General features: G+C 39.7%; 1 protein-coding gene across 8 annotated transcripts in view; it reads right to left on the minus strand.

The window, feature by feature from the left end:
* Positions 1–20,347, minus strand: part of stag3 (STAG3 cohesin complex component) — a 24,818-nt gene extending 4,471 nt beyond the window's left edge. The window contains exons 1-27 of one of the 8 annotated variants that reach the window (XM_085176812.1): positions 20,231–20,347; positions 17,632–17,725; positions 15,744–15,962; positions 14,906–15,002; positions 14,530–14,606; positions 13,925–14,129; positions 13,399–13,550; positions 12,596–12,793; positions 11,974–12,072; positions 11,368–11,447; positions 10,756–10,863; positions 10,362–10,458; positions 9,625–9,727; positions 9,368–9,471; positions 9,123–9,215; positions 8,947–9,039; positions 8,189–8,440; positions 7,339–7,406; positions 7,165–7,252; positions 6,821–6,901; positions 5,431–5,523; positions 3,963–4,155; positions 3,450–3,583; positions 2,886–2,987; positions 1,937–2,070; positions 1,497–1,619; positions 992–1,167 (exon numbers count right to left, since the gene is read on the minus strand). In XM_085176812.1, the coding sequence (XP_085032938.1) occupies positions 992–1,167; positions 1,497–1,619; positions 1,937–2,070; positions 2,886–2,987; positions 3,450–3,583; positions 3,963–4,155; positions 5,431–5,523; positions 6,821–6,901; positions 7,165–7,252; positions 7,339–7,406; positions 8,189–8,440; positions 8,947–9,039; positions 9,123–9,215; positions 9,368–9,471; positions 9,625–9,727; positions 10,362–10,458; positions 10,756–10,863; positions 11,368–11,447; positions 11,974–12,072; positions 12,596–12,793; positions 13,399–13,550; positions 13,925–14,129; positions 14,530–14,606; positions 14,906–15,002; positions 15,744–15,962; positions 17,632–17,673 (3,211 nt within the window). In that variant the 5' untranslated portion in view covers positions 17,674–17,725; positions 20,231–20,347. Of the gene's footprint in view, positions 1–991; positions 1,168–1,496; positions 1,620–1,936; positions 2,071–2,885; positions 2,988–3,449; positions 3,584–3,962; positions 4,156–5,430; positions 5,524–6,820; positions 6,902–7,164; positions 7,253–7,338; positions 7,407–8,188; positions 8,441–8,946; positions 9,040–9,122; positions 9,216–9,367; positions 9,472–9,624; positions 9,728–10,361; positions 10,459–10,755; positions 10,864–11,367; positions 11,448–11,973; positions 12,073–12,595; positions 12,794–13,398; positions 13,551–13,924; positions 14,130–14,529; positions 14,607–14,905; positions 15,003–15,743; positions 15,969–17,631; positions 17,726–17,996; positions 18,466–20,230 lie in introns of those variants that run through there. The other 7 variants (XM_085176775.1, XM_085176783.1, XM_085176790.1 and 4 more) reach the window with 7 other exon arrangements.
* Between the last annotated feature and the right edge of the window lie 11 nt (positions 20,348–20,358).

Below are 20,358 nucleotides of genomic sequence, written 5' to 3' on the forward strand. Positions count from 1 at the left end.
ATTCTGGCTTGGATAACGTAAAATCGATTCATTAAAATCCTGAATCGATTTTTAATATAAATTTATTTTGCCCGAAATGCCAGAATCTCTGGTGAAATCTCACAAAATTTCAACAACCACCAAACAGCTAAGACAGTAAATGACAGCAGGACAAAGACTTAAACACACAGCGCAACCCGCGGATCAGAATCAGTGAGATGTCGCCTTTCTCACGGTCGGGGCTGAAAGCCGACAGCTCACTGATTCTGATCTGTCGGCGGGTCTGCGCTTTGTGTTTACGCCCTTTATGCGCCGATTCTAAAGCTGTTAGTTTGATGTCTCTCCAAACAATATTGACCGAACCAGCAGCAAAAGAAGATCCAAACTACACTTCACATAAACATCGTCATGTATTCACTCGACCACGGTGCACAGCTCTCTCTCTCTCTCTCTCTGTACTTCAAGAACAGTTTCCCCTCTAAAAATCTGTTTTCTTCATTATTCGCTTGCTTGTTACGCACAAGTCTACCGTTGTCTACAGCGCTGTCGGCCGACATTTTTTTTTTTCCGTTTTACTTACTTCTGAAAAGAAAACCTAATTTCTGCCGTTCAACACTGAACAAATTTAAACTTTTTTAAATTATGCAAAATGCAAAACGCTCAGCCGTGTCTCTAATAAAACCGCTGTAACTTCAGAGGTAATGTTCACATGTTGATTAATGGTTTATCAATTTGTACATAGCCTCATTGGCAAATAGTAGCTAATACTGAAAATAACAATGAGACACTTCTTAGGATTAAAGAGCACTTCGTTGGCATATATCATGTCCAACAATCGAATACCTCTCCTCACCCTCGCCCTCTGACCATAAGACAGGGTAAGACTGAATTTTCCATTAAATTAAGGTTAATTAAATTGACTTCCCACTTCTAAGCATTTTTAAAAAATAATTATTTCTGCTATGACGTAGAGTATATCCATGCAGAGTGTTTTGTGTAGCATGTGCATCACCCTGAGCTGTGGTCCTCCTGCGTTTCACTACAGGCATGTCATGAGAAGGGACTTCGTCACCTCCCTCCTGTTCAGTGGCTTTAGAGGTGGAGCGAGCTTCCAAAGAACGCTGATACAGTTTGACTGGCGGCCAGGAGAGGGCAGCACTGGGACATGCCGATTTCAGAAACTCAGCTCTGGGAGGAGATGACAGAGAATTGGGATGGGACAAAGACTGAGGAAACCTTTGTTTGCATTTCAGTTTCAGTTTCACTGGAATTGAGCAAATAATTGTGAATCTAAGTTAAATGAATAATATGATCAACGGAACGAGTATGTAACAAGAATGAAGACACTGTTTTATTTTGTTTTACCTGTAATATAATAATTCATGTGGATTCATGACATCACAAGTATTCTCTCTCAGACTGTTGCTAAGTGAGATTTTTTTCCTCCATATGTATAACATACAGAAATACATGTGCAGTGTTACGACTGAGCATGTCTGTGTGTTTTTGCTTCTCACAGCTGGGCGCGGTCCGGCTGCAGTAACTTAAAACTGAACTCGCTGAGGATCTCCAAGAAGGCCACATTTGGATTTGGCTCCTCTCCCTCCTGTGGCTCCCGAAATGCAAAACGTATGCCGTCCCTGATAAAGAAGAAAGACAAACACAAACATAATCTCTTGACATAAAGAGAAACACAAAATGAACAACCACAGTGTGACGAATACTGTAATTTCTCTTTACAGTCCTCAAATCTGATGATTTCTTACTAGCTCTGAGTTAATTATTACAGATAATTTCTGCCATAAAGTAGCGTTTTTCTATGAAACTGTAGCCGCTTCTAAAAATGCTACCATAGAAGTAAAGAAAAACAGAAACAGAAAAAATAAATAAATAGGTAAACTAGGTCATGGTAAGGTTGGACTGTATGCATTTGTCAAGAGAAACGTGTGTTACTGACATGTGCAGGGCCACCAGTGGTTTGCGGACACGATGAAGATCAATGCCAAAGCTCATGGCAAGCCTCTTGGCCAAGTCTCTAATCTCAGTGAGATCCTGCCGGCTGTGGTGCTCCGTGAGCATCTCTGCAAACAGCTGAGCACACACAGACATGTTGCATAAAAGGCACGATATATATCTGGATATGCACAAACAAATATTCTGTGTTGGTTAGTTAAGGCTGCAAACTTTTAAGTAATTCAAGTACTGGTTGTAATTATAGAAGAGAACTCCCACATAACCCACGAAAATGAAGAACATGTGTTTTAATTTCAAATTAAGAGACAGTAAATATGTGCAGCTGGTTATTTAAATTGGAAAAACAACTCAGAATGTGCTTCACTCGTCCTTGCATACAAAAATGTCACTGATATGGAGCCCTGTATACTTTAGGTAGGTGTTTTATAAAAAAACAACAAAAACATTTTTTTAACATGAAAACTGAGGGAAAATCATCATCAGACTACTGTAATGTGCTTAAGTAACAAATGAAATGATAAACAGTAATACAAACTGTGGGAATTTTTAACCATTAAAACCATTAGGTGATATCAGTTCCAGTCAGCAGTGTACCCACGAATATACAAAACCAGTTAACTGGCTATTTTTATAGTGAAGAAAACTAACTCTGTTATGCTTCAATTGGATAAGTCAGAGCAAATCTTAAATATTGTTTGATTTATGACTCCCAAGTTGAAGAGTTTGAAAGCATCTACCTATCACGTACCTACTGCTGACTGAAACACTAATAACTGTGTTGTTTTTAGAAGACCAGCATGCACTTTTCATCTCACCTCTCTCCTTCTGTGCCCCCGCTGTGAGCCTCCTACACTGTGCCAGGGAGGCGCACTGCACAGTTTGATAACCTCTACACTAAATACAAAAGATTACAGTGACATGCAAGTGCACACCTGCTGCAGACTCAGACAGACAGTCTTGGCGCTCTGCACGGGGTTGATGAGCTTGCTCTTGCTCAAAGTCTCTTTGATGATGTCACCAAAGTCCTTAGAATACTAGCGGAAAAACAAACAAACAAACCAAAAACCAGAAAAACATCAAATCTATTTAATTAACAGCTCTGATAAATGTCTGAAAAAAATTAATCGGACCCACTCTGTTCTAGTTACCTGTGCCTCTTTTAGCAACCGTTCTCTCTGACTCATTCCCAGCACCTCGGTGGTTCTAAAACAGATTTTCTCACCCTCCTCCACGCTCTTACACATCCTCTCCATTATTACTTTTTTATGAATCTGCTTCCCGTCTTTCTATCCCAATTAATTCCCCCAAAGAATGTCGGTCCAACGACTGATCTCCAATTAGATTACTAAAGTCACGACTTTACCTTTTAACACATTTTGCCTACACTCACGCACGACTGTGATACAGAAACAGTGAGAATTGTAATATATGTAAATATAATGTGTTTGTGGTCATATGTGATAGGCTGGGCTGATAAAACCCAACAATCCCTCCACCTTGTTGTAGTGCTTGAAGACATCTGTGGCAGCAGTTAGGTCCAGCACCCCGTAGATGACCAGCTTACAGTACCCAGCAAGTTGGTTGCGCTTCTTCTGAAGAAGACGCATCTTCATCTCCTCCTCGTCCTCAGCTAAAGAGGAGAGCCAGGTTGGCAGAAATGAGGAGTTAACCGTTTAGAAATGCAGAGATAGAGGGAAAGCATGCTGTGGGGTCTATAAGAGCATGAATGAAAGGGATATTTGGCAGAACATTATAAAATATGGAACAGAAAGTGGATACAGAAGAAGACTTAAAACAAGACATCAAAAACTGTACCCACAGGCAGTGATACAACTAAGCAGTTTCCAAAATATGGTACAAGCTAATAAAAACTACATCTCCTTCATTATTCAGTTCATTCTGACATCTGCTAACAGTGTTGTCACTTTGTCAACACTGGCTGACAAAGCGACAAATTGCTTCTGGAAAGTATCACAGTTCATGCAAACATTTATTGAGAGTAGGCGTACATTTTTCAGTTGGTGTCAGGATGCCATGGAGCTCGACGTCTTCGGTGTCAGTGAAGACGTAGTCCAGAAGGAAAGCGGCCAACTCGGACCGCAGAGAATCAGATGGCAGGTGGGCCAGTGCCTGGAGGGCGGGCTCGGAGCGGACTGAACCCACACTGTACAGCAACAGCAAGTCACATAACAGCTCAAATGCCTGTAAGAGAAGGACAGAATTTATGTTATCCAAATATCAAGACCGAGCTCTATATGACTCCGAAATTAAACTGATGAGTAACTATTTAGCTTGTAAAGAAAATTATAGACTATAAATCTGATCATGTTTGTTTATATGATGACAACTAAAAGAATAACATGATAAATTAACATATATATCTGTGTTTTAATACAAAAACGTAACAAAAATGTGCCAAGCACGACTCATTTTGTAAATGGTGAGCTAAACTAGAGTCAAAAGGTGGCACTTTCGGGTGGCACTACCTTATTCCTTAGTCTCATCAACGTCACAGATCGTCTCTGGTTTCAAAACATCAAAGGCATCATCACAGGACTTTACTAGCCTGAGTGTGATGCAATGGTGGCTGCATCCATCATTACACACAGCCCCAACATGTTTGAGTAAAACTTATTTAGTGTGTTTTGTGCTCTTCACTAAAGTTTGATTGTTTTTAAAAGCCCAAATTTATTATACATCACAGTCCAACTGGTCTAAGGTTTGTTTTTGTTTTTGTTTTTAAATATAAGACTCCATTGCAATCATCTGCTGAAATGAGGTTTAAGTAAATAAATGAATTTTATCAGCTCATGGGTTTTGAAAAAAAAATCACTGCAAACAAAGCCTCACAAATCTTTTTAATCCTTTCACCTCCATACCACCAGGGCAGGTGTTTTTCCTGACAATTTCACACAGGCCAATATATTGTGCATCACTGTATACCATGTTCTCCATGGTTTGTTTACAGACACTGGACATCTCACTGAGACTTTGGTATAAACAGGATGGTGTAAATATTCAAAGATTAAAATCAATAACAATGATTAAGGAACCACAATAATCAAGATAAAACAATTACCGTCCATCTCTTTGGAAACAGTTTGGCTTCAAGGAGTCCAGCAGCAGCAACAAACACAAAGGTTCAATAGCACTCACGATCGTAGTGTTTTGAAGAATTGTAATCTGAGTAATTACCAAATAATTATTGTGATTTTTTGCCATAACTGATCAGTCGCAGTAATTTTCAAACTCTTTTATTTCAAGTTATGTTTTGTCATGTCCCACAGGGTGATCTAGGTCTGTTGTTTGGACTGATATCCTAAGATGGATTTTTGTCTCAGATAGCCAAGTGTAAAGTTGCCTTTAGTTAAAAAATGATATGGCTTCACTAGTACTTCACATATGGGATTGGTGCGCACTGTAAAAAGAAGAAGAAGAAGAAGAAGGAGAAGAAGAAGGACAAAAAAGATCTCTTACTTGATCTCTGATATCTATCTGATTCAAAGACAAACAATCCTGACAGACTCTGCAGAACGACCGCACCTCCTTCTTCAGGCGCCTCAGTTCTGCCTGGAGTGAGAGAGGCACACAATAACAGAGGAAGACAGATTAAATATTTTCTTATCTTCTTACTAAGGCGTGTGTGTGTGTGTGTGTTGGCAGGGTTGGGGCAGTTAGTTTTCTAACCTAGAAATTCAGCTCCTTCTACACACCAACAACAGAAATCCTAATTAAACCACTTCAAGTGATAAGATTATTTTGGCTGCTCCCTTATTCACACAGGGTTGCCACAGCAGGTAGCTCGGATAGCCCCTTTCTGCTATAGCTCACAAGAGATTCGCGTCTCCTGCCAGACTTGGCCCAGGAAACTTTTGCTTTTGGCAAGCATGGAATCACCTGCTAGAAGTAGCATCTCTACATTTTGAATTGTTGGTGACACAATCTTCAAGATACATCTTCAGAGTTTTAAAAGTAGAATCTGACACTCCCAGTCTCCTGTCTTTGTTAACTATGTCAAAGCAGTCTGTGACACACACACACACGCACAAACAGACAAATCCCTGTTTATCTTTATCTAGGCCTTGTTACAGCCCCTCAGTTAATCAAGAAGCCGTCTTATCTCCTCTCCCGTTATGATCCTTTTGGCTGAACTCATTATTTGAAACTTTGTTTAGAATGAGCATCCACCACTGTAACAGTAATAATGTGATACCAATGGGAAAACACAATTTAAGTGCACACAGGAAGAGAAAACGCTGTGTGAGTCATCAATCAAAACATGAACAGACAAGGAATGAAAATAACTGATTGAGAGGAATGGATCTGGATGTGTTCTCTCTGGAACAGTGTTGAGAAAAACACAAATGGCTGCACGAGTAATAATGACATGCTCAGTGTGTGTAAAAAATGAGAGAGAGAAAAACAGCAGAAAAAGTGAAAACGAGCTCAGAAAGACAGAACAGAAACTAAAGAGAAGCAAGAATGAGACAGGAAACACGTGAAGACAATCAATAAGAAAAAGTGTGAAGCGGTGGGAAATAAATATCCGAGTGTCGCTGTGGGCTCAGATGCACTCTAACAAACTGTTGCGTTAATTGCCTGCTGTCTGCGCAGCTGGTGAATTGTTCGACAACACAGACAAGAAAAGCTTAACAATCACACAAGAAGGCCACCAGCACGGTCGCCTAGGGCTGCCTGTGATGTGATAGCCATTATGAAAGTATTAATCATGCAGATTAGCTTATTTCATGCAGGTAGACTGACACTACCGGGACCCATAACCGAATGTGTATCTGAGAATAAAGATTCAGATCATTTGAAACCTTGTTGGAGGACAAACAGCGGTTTTATAACATGAGACCAGCACCTCAGTTGGCTTGGAGTTCACCACATTCACTTTGGCCCACATCAGGTGAAAAGCTGCACACTTCATAGCCGGCACCATCAGCTGAAATGACACAAAAGAGAGTTAAAATTGACCTTCAATTAGAATAAAATGTTTTCCTTAAACTACTCCTGTACAAAAACCTAAAAACATGACATGAGAATTAAGGGATCAAACTTTTAGCCTTGCAATTCATATGACATTCATGTTTTGTTAACTAGAAATTCATTACATTCCCCATTTTACTTATTATTTTCATAAAATGGCACTGCAATAGTCATGGCATTCACAATCCTCCCCCTCAAATATGAAACATTGGCATAAACCTCCTTATCAAGCTCTCTGGATTCCATCCGGCTCTTCAGCAGCTCAAGACAGGAATCAAACAGCTTCCAGGCAGTCGGGTCCTTAGCACTGGAAATAATGCACACACACACAATACAGTTACATCTGTGTAAGAATTATTTAACACTATTGTCGCATGTATTATAACAGCATACCTGCTAAGGGCAGCAATCCTTTTTAAGGCAGTGGCTCCACTGTATGTGTCATCATCATCTGCAATACCCTAGGTCACAAACACAAAATGATACAGATAATAGTTCCACATAGATATTATTTCAGTTTTTGTTTCCAGTTTTCATCATACATTATTAGTATTTCAGTAAAACTAAATAAAACTCATGCAATACTACACCAATCCAACAAAAAAACCCAAACTGAATTCTTGTAAAGTTTTTGATCTATTTTCTTTTATAAATACAACTGATATTAAACATGTTTCATATGAGTCATACTGACATAATTCCTCTAAAACAGCACAGCTTTCAGACTGCTTTAAATGCCACCCCCCACCCGCGTGCTTTGCAAGCCTTCTGTTTACAAAGGGCAGCCAATCATAACAAAGCCGGCTTAAAGGGAAGAGAGACAAATTAGCTATATTGGCTTGACCGAGGATGAACTGAGGGGCAGCAACGAGGTCCAATACAAGCTTTTAATTAAGATTATTTTACAGTGAATCAAGCAAAGCTACTCTAGTCCAAGACATGAAAATATGGACATAAAAATAAGCACAGTACATCCCCTTTAAACTATATTAGAAAGACTGAGTCACTAAGGATTTCTTGAGGAATCTGTCCTTGTAAGATAATACATACTTACATACATTATTATATGTATTTTCTGTATGTATGTCTTATATACATAACTAAATTTGTATTTATTTAGCACCTTTCAAAACCAGGATAACAAAGTGTTTCACAACAAAAAAAAACAGGATTAAAAACAAGAAAACATAATGTATTACATTTCAACAAAACGTGCATTTAAGTATACAGTATGCACATGCACAATATAAAATGTATCTGCTGGTATGCAAGCATCACTGACACACTCTCCAACCTGGAGCAGGTCATTTACGTAGGTGCTGAAACAATCGGTAAGGACATCAAACAGCTGGCTGAATGCCATTTGTGCGCGGGAGGAGAAGGTGTAGCAGTCGGAGCTGAGAGCGCTGACCAGGTGGGCGCAAGCCTCCAGTACGGCGACCTCTGTGTGCTTCTCCACAATGCCACATACCTGGGACAGCAGCAGGTCCAAATGCTGAACAGAAGAAGTAGAATATGAATGTAACGCTTAGGATAGTAATTATTTAAAGGTAAATCGCTTGCCCTCCCACTCAAGGACACTGAACTGAACCACTGGTTCAGCATCTGGCTGAGGAAATCTCTAACTGCAGGCAAGCTTAAAACTCACAGCTGGCATGACCTGAAAGTCAGCCACTGTTTAACTGGACCTGACAGGCTTCAGTTCATTTTCCTCTAATATTGGAATATCATATTTGCATTAATATTAAGATGCTAAATCATAAAATAATAGCTCCAAAATAAAAGAAATAAAATTGTCTTTGAGCATTGGTAGCCTCTTTTTCTCTTTAAGCCATTGAGCTTAATTTCTCTGATTTCTTTATATTATTACCATATAATTCACATTGAGCGTGAACGAACTTGGATACTGAATAAGAGAAAAAAAACTATAGAAGCACAAATACTTTCTAAATATATTTCATTACATATTGACAATAATAAACACATTTCTGGTCCTCTTACCTTTTCCAGCCACTGAGCGCTGCTGTACATCTCCAGGTCAAAGTACAGGGGAGCTTTGAGGAGCAGTTTCACGTTCCTTGCATCCGCTGAGTACTGCAGGTCAGTATAAACATAAACTCTTCTTTAAAAATGTAAAGCAACAATAACAAAAGCTGAATATTTGTATTTAAATGAACCTTGGCAAGCAGCTGTGGCAGTAAAGGGATGAAGTGTGTTGTGATGCGTCTCTTGTCTTGTTCCTGGATTTTCTTATCCTTCATGCTGAGGTTCTAATCCCACATGACCATTCAGCAATCAATCACAGGCAAGATTTGTTTAGTGGAGAAAATGTGCAAAATGTGTCATAAAATATTTCATTTACAGCCTCCACTGTTAAACACAAGCCACACAGCATTATTCTTGCATTTGAATGTGTCACCACCTTTTTGCCCTGAGTTCTCCCAACAGGTGGGGTTGCCTGTGCTGCCTGTCTGATCGCACACATCATCAGCTCTATGAGCACCCCCTCCTCCTCATACATCAGTTCTGACAACACAAAAACAGACAGTTGAAGAAACAGAGTAGGAACAAAAAGGAGCAGCTATCACTAACTTGCCATTTTTATTGGTGCTGGGGAAAAATGGCTACGTGCTTAGGCTCATACTCTTGTCGTGTTTACAGTTTTATCTTGTTCCTCACCATCATCTTGTAGCAGGAAAGTGGTCATTGTCTCCCAGTCTCTCAGCTCAGATCCTGCCACATGCCAAAGGCTGTCCACCAGATATGCCCCATGCTCATGGAACTGTTAGGAGAATGGATCTTTTAGCATGTGTCTCCACATCAAACTCCACATCAAAGGAGCCAAGTGAGGTGGTCTGGATATCTGATAAGGATGCCTCCTGGGTGCCAATTTGGCAAAGGTGTTTTTGACATTATACTGGGAGGAAGCCCCATACAAGACCCAGGGCAAGCTGGAGCAATTACATCTCTTGGCTGTCTCAGTGCCTCAGTGTCACCCCAGAGGAGCTGGAGGCTGTGGGCTGTGGACAGCAAGCTCTGGGCGTCTCCCCGAGACTGCTGCCCCCAGACTAGCAGCAGAATATGGTTGGATTAATTTTTTCATAAGAAAATTTTACAGTGTGTTAATAAGTATTATATAGTCTCTATATTTGAAATTAAGTCAGAGTTAAAGCATGTCCTCCTGCGTCTCCGCTGGTCAAGACTAGTTTCCCTGATGTTAGACAGATGTTTAGGGTCACCATTTGTCAATCTATGATGAACTCTTGCCAGAAAGCTGATGCGTTCACAGAAAGGTTAACAGTTTGACCAACCAACATCCTCTTGGCTCCGCTCTGCATTTTTGTACTTTCATATCGCCTTAAATTCCAAACAGAGGAGAATGAAAGAGAGGGGGCATAGAGAGAAAGAAATACTACCTCACTCTGGATGTAGAAGGAGATGAGGATTTGAAAAAAGGCTGCATTGTTGGCTTTCTCATTCTCCTGGCTGTGACTGGTAATCACACTTTTCAGCCTAACATATACACATAAAATAAAAAACAAGAACATTTTACATAATATTAACTAAAAATACAGGCATAATTATGCAAATGAGATTGGTCAACGGTAAAAACTCAATTATAAATGAAACTACATGTTTGTATAGAATTTCCACTTTATTTTTGAGGGTCAGTAATGAATTAGTAAATTCAACAAAAATTAGAACATTTTTGTAAAAGATAATCAAAGGAAAATATGCAATAAATAAATAAATAAACAGCAACATTTACACTTCTGTAAATGTATGTGACCAAGTGTGGTTAAAGCGTACTTGCTGTATAGGAAGCCACCAGCTGCAGATGCCAGACCTCGGTGTGAAGCGTAAACCAGTGGATAAATGTGGCCACACTCCTCTTCGTCCAGTCCTTCATCTGTTCTCCTGCAAGTACACACATAAAAATGTATTGATCGACTGAGGTACATACACTAGATAAAGTGGATGACAAACATTTCGAAAACCAGCAGTTTCAGTTCATTTTTGTTCATCTTTTTGATTTCCCCTAAAAACATCTAATTTCACTGCAGTCAGAGGTGTGAGATGTTGGCAAGCATTAGATCACGACTGATGCTATGAATCATCAGCAATCATGACCAAGCAGACTGCAGGAGTTGTGTGGAACCATCACATATGTTGGTTGAGTAAGCATCTTTATATTTAAAATAAGAAACTGGGTGTTAAAGTTTCTTATTCTGACTTCTAAACGAATGCTAAATGTGTGAAAACAAGACTGAATCACAGAATTGGATAAGACTTTTCTGTGATGCAACTCAAAAGTATACACTTCCGGCATTAAAATGTGCTATATTTTGTATACTTTGAGCTCCAACTTTTCCTCAGATAATGAGAACAAAGCATGGGGACGAGAGAGAAAAAGCCCTTTACTGTTGGATCAGCAGCAGCAGATTGACCACTTCCACTGCCACGTCTGGGTCCTTGTCCAGCACCATGCTGAGAATTCTCTCCTAAACACACACAGACATTTAGATATGCAGTGGCACATAAACAGAATACTGTTCAATCATGCCAACAGACATTCAGTAGATATGCATAATGCACCCACATCAACAGACATACATGCACACACACGAGCCCCATCATTAGGCACTAAGCCATGGCATAAATACCATTTATCTGCTGCAGCACATGTGGCTTAGGAGGGTTTTTATATGTTTGAAAAGAGCTTATTAACCATCAGTAATTGGCAGCAATTAATGCACCCAGACATATGCCCAGACAAAGGATGAAACCATAACAACAAACAGGAATGGTGGAAAAAAACAAACCCTCAAAAGGGAAGAAAATACAGGGAGGAGGCACAAAATACTGGGAGGGAAGACATAGGCAGACAACAAAATAGAAACAATAGAAAAAGCTGAAACAATAGATTAAAAGCAGATGCTGAGACAGGCAGACAGTCAAGGGGGAGAAAGAAAAGAGGGAGACAAGAAGAATTAAATGGGCCGAGTCCAATCCAGAGGGATGCCTCACTTTAAATCTGCTGGTGAAAAGCTCCAGGCGCCCAATGAATTCCTTCTCCTGGTACAGACCCTGCAGGGCACGCACACACTGCAGACGCACTGGACTTTGCTGAGGGCGAGGAAAACAGAGTATGGTAACACTCTTTCTATAACCTGAATACAGACTTGTGCTCAAGCCTGTACATAGTGGAATTTCTCTTTGTGAAAATGTGAGTCTTCCTTTCTCTGTACATATTCTGCCATAGTATCGTCTGTAGGAAGTCTACACGAGCATGAATACCAAAATTGAAGGTTCTCATTGAGGAAAAAAAGGAATTTCACATATAATTACTTCCATCTCTACTGTTGGTTTCACTCAGTGACAAATGATGCTGTTTAATGTGAATAAAGGGATGACATTACAGGAAGTTGTCAGGGTTTTTAATATCCCACCCTTTACCAGAGAAAAAAAACAATCAACTTTTTAAGCTGAAATTAAGCTTAAAATACATATTTGTTTATAGAATGGTCAAAAAGGACAAGACAACACCTAGACTTTGCTATAACTATTTGCAGACAAACAGTGCTTACATGCAGTCACCCTTCCAAAAGTCAGTGGACATACACTTTTTGTCCTCTCTATGTGTGTATACCTTGTCATGCATGGTCCATCCCAGATATTTAAGACATCCGTCATTAAGGAAGTCCTCAGGGTCCATTTTCAACCAAAGGCCCAACTCTTCAATACACACTCCCCGGATCTCAGGCAATTGGTCCCGATAACGATGCACAAACACACCACGGAAAGTGGCATTCATCATGGAGGACAGCTCCTCTCTGTTTTCTCGCAACTACAACACACAAATATCAAATAGAGCCACTCAGACACACACATACTGTACAGAAAGACTAAATAAATGAGTCTACCAGGACTCCAACACTGTCGGTATATTGATCTGCTGTGGTAACCATCTTTTGCTGAAGTGGGCAGAATAAATAGCAACGACCAGTCCTTATAGAGCGAAAGGTGATAACTCTGATGATTATCAGATTAACATGGACACAAAAAACTGTATAAATGCTACTTTACATATTTTACTATTCCTCACAGAGCATGCACTTCCTGTTGTCCCTGTACTTGCACAACTCAAAAATTAACATGAGCAAGATAGGAAACGTCAGCAAGCACTTAAATCGGATAAGCGGAAGAGAATGGATATTTTGTTAGTAAAATACAAACTATTTCAAACATGACAGCCATTAAACAACCTGGGCAACAAGAGAAGAAAATGTTGGTGTAGTGATGCCAATAATTTTAATTATTTTAAGGGATATTTGCAAAAAATGTTCTTCAATTACTTTTTTCCTAAAGCAGATGTCACAGCTTTAATGTTGTGACCTATGTGTTAAAGAAAAAGTGGCTGTGTCTCTAAACTTTTGTTTTTCTTTGTGTCACCTCTCTAATGGTGGCCTGCAGTTCCTCCAGTCTGTCGGAGGCTCTGTCGTGCGCCCTCTTGCTGTTTTCCGTGTTGTATTGCTGCTGGGTGGTCTGCAGCTGAACAGAAACTACTACAGCTACTTCCACCAACCCGGTCATCAACTTTATGGCTAGCAGAGGAAAACATGGAGATAGAAAAGTCTATAAATTACTTCTCAAACAATATATTATTGCAGAAGGTGTATGTACTTTTTATTGACAAGTACAAAAGCGCAAGTATATTCTTACCAAAAATCAAACCTGCCCAGACTAACCTAATTTTTGATATGCTGCTAAGCTTTATTTTACCTATTTTTTCCCCAAGACAAACCTATTAATTAACACACAGCATTAGCAGATTAAAGGCACTCTATGTATCAAGTACAAAAGTAAATTGCACTGAACTACCTTTCCTTAATCATGGCAAGAGTTCTGTTTAAAAACTATGCTGTTATAAGTGTTTGTATGCCTTTCTTTTTTTATACACATGAATCAGATCGCTCACCAAGCAGGGTACTGGTGTGTCTGAAGGCTCGGACCTGGGAGTCTGAGAGGCCGGTGAGTAGAGCCAGCAGGGAAGGGAAGAGGTATTCATCATAAACACGGCTATTCCGACAGGAGCGCACAAGAACCCTAGCAAACTCACACAGGCCTGCTTTGAAACGCTTCAGCTGGGGCCCTGGAGTGCACAGAGGGTAGTTCACTGAATCCTGGAAGAAAAGGGGGGGAAGCAGAGAGGCAAAGAGCTTTAAGCTTCCTATTCTATGCTTCATGTAGTTATCTGAAGCACAAACTTCTGGTTTGTTCCGCTAATGACAATTACATCAGTGGAAAACCAAAGTGATTAACTCATTAATGTGTCCATTTATCAGCATTAAATTTTAATGAGAGTTTTCCATCATGCTGCGCTCCAACCTTCAGATCACAATCTCTTGAGACATGAAGGCTATTAAAGTTTCTGAACTAATTCCAGAAGGATGATTTGTAGGGAGAAGACAGACAAAGACTACAAACTACATTCAAACTTTCATTCCTGTAGGAACAAGCTTTATATTTTAAATACATTTTAACCAAACTACAACTGAACTGCTTTCTTCCCCTTTCCCTCACCTCATTGAACTCTTTGGTTAGGGTGCTGATGATCTCAGCATTTTGCATGCTGTCAAACATCTTTCTGGTAACAACACCTGGACATGAAAAAAGTTAAAGGATAAAGAAATGTTCCAGATTTGGAAATTAAGTGACCCCCCCTCAGATGAACCTAATATTACAATACTTAGAATACTTCACCTAGTAATAATTTCATCTACACGATTTCCTCTCATTTTCATTCTCATTACAAAATATCAGTTTTCTCATCTCAACATTGCATCATTGGGTTACTAGCAGAAACGCTATTGATGACTGAGTCAAAATTTCAATCCCTAAAACTTTCACCCCCACCCCCTCTACTACCCATCTTCTGGCCTGTCTTTTAACCTCTGACCTTTGCATCCGCAGGACTGAACAATGAAGTTGATGAGCACCAGCAGTCCCGCCTCTTGGCTCCGCTTATAGCTGTCCAGCCACTCGTCTACCACCGTCTTAAGATTGACAGGGAGAAAGCAGCCAGTGAAAATACTTCATTCAGATCAAAGAGCAGATACACACGTTAAGAATATATTAGTCAAACAACATTACTGATTTCAGCTTAAAAACTGGCTTTTTATATGCTCTGCACTATAAGGCAGGAGCTTTTTATTTCCTGGTTAAATCTATTAAATTGCAGTTTTTACCAACAATTCTGTATGGCAGACACCCCTTCACAGAAGCCATTCTCTTGATACTGGAAGTGTAACCTATTGTAAAGCAGTCAAATTTAGCTGAGAACTGTGAAACCTTTTCAGAACAGATTTCTTGAACTTCCATTTGCCAGAATTTCTGAATGTGCATAATGAGCCTCCCCCCAGAGTCCCCGTCTGCATTGTCTTGCAGTTCTACACTGTAGTGACAGACTATTTATTACTGTATTTCTTTTGTTATGCTGCCTTTCTTTTGTAGTCTTTCCCCAAAAGCAGCTATAGCAAGAACAATACTTGGGATACACAAGTGCTGTCAATCATTGACTACATGGTCCAGTGAGAACACCCGTCTCTCTTAATGTATCAGAGTCACTTCTGTAGGATCACATCAGTCAGCCACTGACAGCACATGATAACCCCTCATTGTCAGCTTCTTTCTCTTATAATTACACATGCTTCATTCAGTACCCCCTCCCTTCATGTGTTTATCTCTAAGCTACCTTCCCCCTTCCTTCCACACTCCTCTGCTTGGGGTTTGCTCACCACCATGGCACTCTTTCCAGAGTAGACAGCATCATAGATATCCTTTGCGCTGATAATCTGTCTCTCCTCGTTCATGCTCCTAACAGATCTAGCAGAGAGCTGCATGGATGTCCCCTGGGAGACGGATTGTGGGGAAGGACCTGGAGGGGTGGGAACTGAGCTGCCACTGGCGCTGGACATCCCCTTCAGTGCAGCATTATGCCTGGTTCTCTTGGGTGGCTTGAGATGAAAGAGATTTATTTAAGGATTTAGAATGCATTTTGCTTGTGATCTGAACAAGCAACATGCCAAAATAAAGTATATTAGACATCTATTATAGTGTTGTTGTCTTTTTGCTGATGACACAGTGATTACCAGTTTGACCACAGAACCTGGAGCAAAGTATTGTGGCTATCTGGATGACTTTAATGTTTTACTTCAGTTAAACACCAAGAAAACAAAAGATTTTTTAAAATGTTATTGCTATCAGGCAGGGACAACAACAGGTAGTGGTAAGTGGTAACTGTACTGAATTTGTAAATGAATACAAATACATAGGGATAGTGATTGATGAAAAACTATCATAGGAATCAAGCATAAGTGTCATTTAAAAAAAAGGATTATAACATTTATACTTGATGTGAAAGTGGAGTCAGTTTGATGTGGGCAGATATATATTGTTCTTTTTTTTATTGGTAATTTGCTGAGAGCACTCTAACTTTTTGTTTTACTGCAATCTTACTTTCCTTACATGGGAGGCACGTCAGCAACAATACAGTCAACAAGTCAGCAACTTTGGGAAGGGTGATGTAAAAGGGGTGAGAAACCATCAGTGATGAGTTAAAGCATAGGTGTCAAACTCTGGCCCGCGGGTCAAATTTGGCCTGCAGCCTAATTACATTTGGCCCGCAAAGCCATACCAAATTACTATTAGAGCTGGCCTACTGGTATTATGCAGCTAATATATATATTGTTTAGTATTAAGCGTTGCTTGTTCCATATTCAGTTTTTCAGCAAAACTTTTTTGAGTCCATAAGAAAAGATTCATTCTTATATCTGGAGGAAGATTTTTTTTTTCACTAAATATTAATGTTAGCTCGCGACTTTGTTCCAGTTTTGAATTTTGGCCCACTGTGTATTTGAGTTTGACACCCCTGAGTTAAAGGCTCTTCATGGTGAATACACCATCAGAATGGACATCTAAAGCTCAGAGGTCTTTTATACCTAATCGCATATTTCTGATGAACAAGTCTAGGTGACATGATATGATGTGGATGTTACTTGCAGATAGCTGCATTTGATTTTTGCTGATGCTTCTGCTAATGTCTTTAATCTTGGTGAAAAACCCAGTGACAATATGACAAACTAGTATACTTTTAGCATCAGTTCAAAGCCTGGATGAATGGGGAGGATTGCATCAAGGTAGGGCATATGGCCACCAAATGAGGATCATTAAGAATGTGGAGACAAAGTTTGAGAGGCAAGCTTGAAATGATTTTGACATGCGCAGAGGAGAGATAATGGCTATACTGGACAAAGGATGTTGAATATGGACCTGCCAGACAGGAGGAAAGAAGAAGACCACAGAGAAGGTTCATGGATGTAATGAAGAAGGACATGCAGAGGGCATGTGTGACAGAGGAGGATGCTAGGGACAAGGTGAGATGGAGGCAGATGATCTGCTGTAGCAAACCCTGAGGGGAGCAGCCAAGAGAAGAAAGCGAACAGCTGTGGCTGTAATGTCTTTTCTGTTGTAGTTGTATTCATCTGACAGTCACCAAGTGACACAAATGGAATTTTTGAAAGGTCTATAAATACAGCATTTGCAGCTATTGTGATGGCAGATTTATCTTTTACAATGACTAATAAAAAAGCAGAAAGTTATTTTAAAGAGAAAACAAAATTCCACCTGCTTAGATACTGCTGGTTTTCTTCGCTTTGTTCCTTTCATGGTGGCCTCATAGTCACTGCCTGAGTCAGTGGGGGAATCTAACTCCTCAAGACTAAAAGACAAGGGAAATAATTGACAAGTTAGACAAAAAAATTCAGCTTTACTGTGGTGAATTTAAATGAAGGGTGATAAGAAAACAGGTAGGTATCATTATGAAAAAGTAGAATTATTATACAACCCTTAAGCTATTAGCTTCAGCCAGAGCACCCAGAGCATTAGTAGCAACTTTCACAATGCTTTTTAATATGAACGCTGTCAAATTAGAATTATTATTTTAATTTCTCTTAACCTTTTGACATTTTAACACAAAGTATCAGCATTACCTGTCCAAAGCTGAACTTCCACTTGCCATTTTGGCTGAAGGAATGTACCAGACTTACTATATTCAGGAGTGGAGGCTATGAAGAAAGATAGGGTATAAAATAAAATTAGCAAGATGACAAGCTAAACTTCATTAGCCTGTTTGACAAACTCAACTTATGAAGCTCTTAAGACGCACTTAAAGTATTTCAAATGAAACTACTCAATAACCACCACTAGCAGATTAAGGATATCAGTTTACCACTTGATAATTTAGTTAGTGTTGAGTAATTTTCTGCCTTGGCTAACTTTTCTTCCTCGTAAACTGAGAACTCCCGAAAGCGCGCCGCTGTGGATTGTTACTGCGAATGTGATTGGTCCTAGCAGAAAATAACTCGATGTTCATTGGTCAATTCTTCTGCATGGTTGTCTAGTAGTATTGGCAATAAATGGAACCAGTTAAAGATATCTTCGTGACTGCAACCCTTTCACCTTGCAGCTAATTTACTCTTGTGTTCATATAGATAGTTTTCATTATGTATATTGTGTTCATAGGTTTTATGGTTGCATCTATAGCTTGTAGCACCCTGAGGTGGTTGACTGGTCCTTGCCCCGCCACCGCAGGATCCTCACCCCTCAGTTCCCAGTTGGTCCATTGTTCTGTTTGAAAGGCTGTGACCAGCGTCAAAACAGCCTGGGTGAAACACAACTTCTGGTCTTCACCTTCAAAATAAAATATTGATGTTCTCATGCAAATCACATGAGATTAATCTAAAGCAGGAATCTCAAACTTAAATGAGCTGTGGGCCACTGCTGGTACGGTCATTTCATTGGAGGGCCACTTTAGTGTACAAGTAGTATAAAAAACCTGAAAAACAAGAAAACACCTACAAATATTTGCAAAAACATTTGTGTTTTGTTTGTTTTTTAAAATGTCTAATATTGTATGACCAGACAAAACTGCAAATGTGAATGGAATTTTCTTTTTCTTACTCTTAACTAACTGAAGCCTTTCATCGAACTACCAAATAAACAAATTGGTACTCTCTTTCTGGCCAGACGTGTACTGCTATATTTTGTTCGCATTTAACAAAATAAAAATGGAGACAAGTGTACACATTAGTTGTCTTTACAAATAACTCTCTCGCTGAACTGACACAGCCAATGATTACAAAACAATAATGCAGACTGTCATATAACTAATATTAGACCATGTGCACCGTTTCTCTGGGAAAAGGGATCCTCTTGTCCAACATATTAGGGCAATATCCCACATGAACGGTGACTTATGGATGCATTCATAGTGGAATTCAAAGATGATCGACAGAACAGCCAGTGAAATAACAGTTAGTTAATAGCAGTCATTGCAATAGAAAATGTAAAAGCAGCGGAGTATAAAGACAAACTTTAGATTCCATGTATGCTGATAAATCCTCTTTCAGCTGCTCCCTTTAGGGGTCACCACAGTGGATCATCTGCCTTCATCTGTCTCACCTTATTCCTAGGATCCTTCTCCATCACATCAATCATCTTCATGTCCTCTTCCACTAAATCCATGAATCTTCTCTGTGGCCTTCCTCCTGCCTGGCAGCTCAATCTTCAATATCCTTTGTCCAATATCCCTCCTCTGCACATGTAGCCTTGCCTTTCTAACTTTGTCTTCAAACTGTTCAACCTGAGCTGTCCCTCTCATGTACTTAGTTTAACCTTGTCCATTCTCATCACTTCGACTGAAAATCTTAGGATCTTAAAGCTGCTCCCTCCTATCTTTTTGTCAGCATTACCATTTCCAAACCATAAATCATAGCAGGACTCACTAATGTCTTATAAAAATTTTCTTGGACCCTTGGTGCTGTCCTTCTGTTGCAAATCATCCCTGACTCCTCTCCACCTACTCCACCCCCTTTTCACTGTCAGTTGCTTGGATGGTTTGCCCCAGGTATTTAAACTCATCCACCATCTCTGCTCCTTGCAGCTCCACTGTTACATCTGTCTCCTGCTCATTCATTTACTCTTATTTAACTTGAGGTAATTTTTTAAAAATCACTTATGCATACATCAGTTTTTGCACTATTGTGGCACTTCTATTTTAGTTATTCTCTTTATCTATTGTAGACTACTGTTTTCGCTGCTGCTGTAAAACAATTTCCCTTGTGAAATGAATGAAAGTATGAATCAAAATTGGGACTCTTTCTTTCAAATGCTCAAAAATTGTAATAACAATATGATTATACAGTTGTTTTTGTTATGTCCTTACGTAGTCTTTCTGGCTGTCCCATCAACCACAAGCCTCCCCTTTTATTTTGACAGCAGCCGTCCTTCCGGTATCACCCTGGTTACGTCCCGAGTGTTTGACGCAGTTTGCCTGTCAGATGATGCTGTGGG

The sequence above is a fragment of the Neolamprologus multifasciatus genome, chromosome 2, assembly GCF_963576455.1.
Source record: "Neolamprologus multifasciatus chromosome 2, fNeoMul1.2, whole genome shotgun sequence".
NCBI classification, from domain to species: Eukaryota; Metazoa; Chordata; class Actinopteri; order Cichliformes; family Cichlidae; genus Neolamprologus; species Neolamprologus multifasciatus.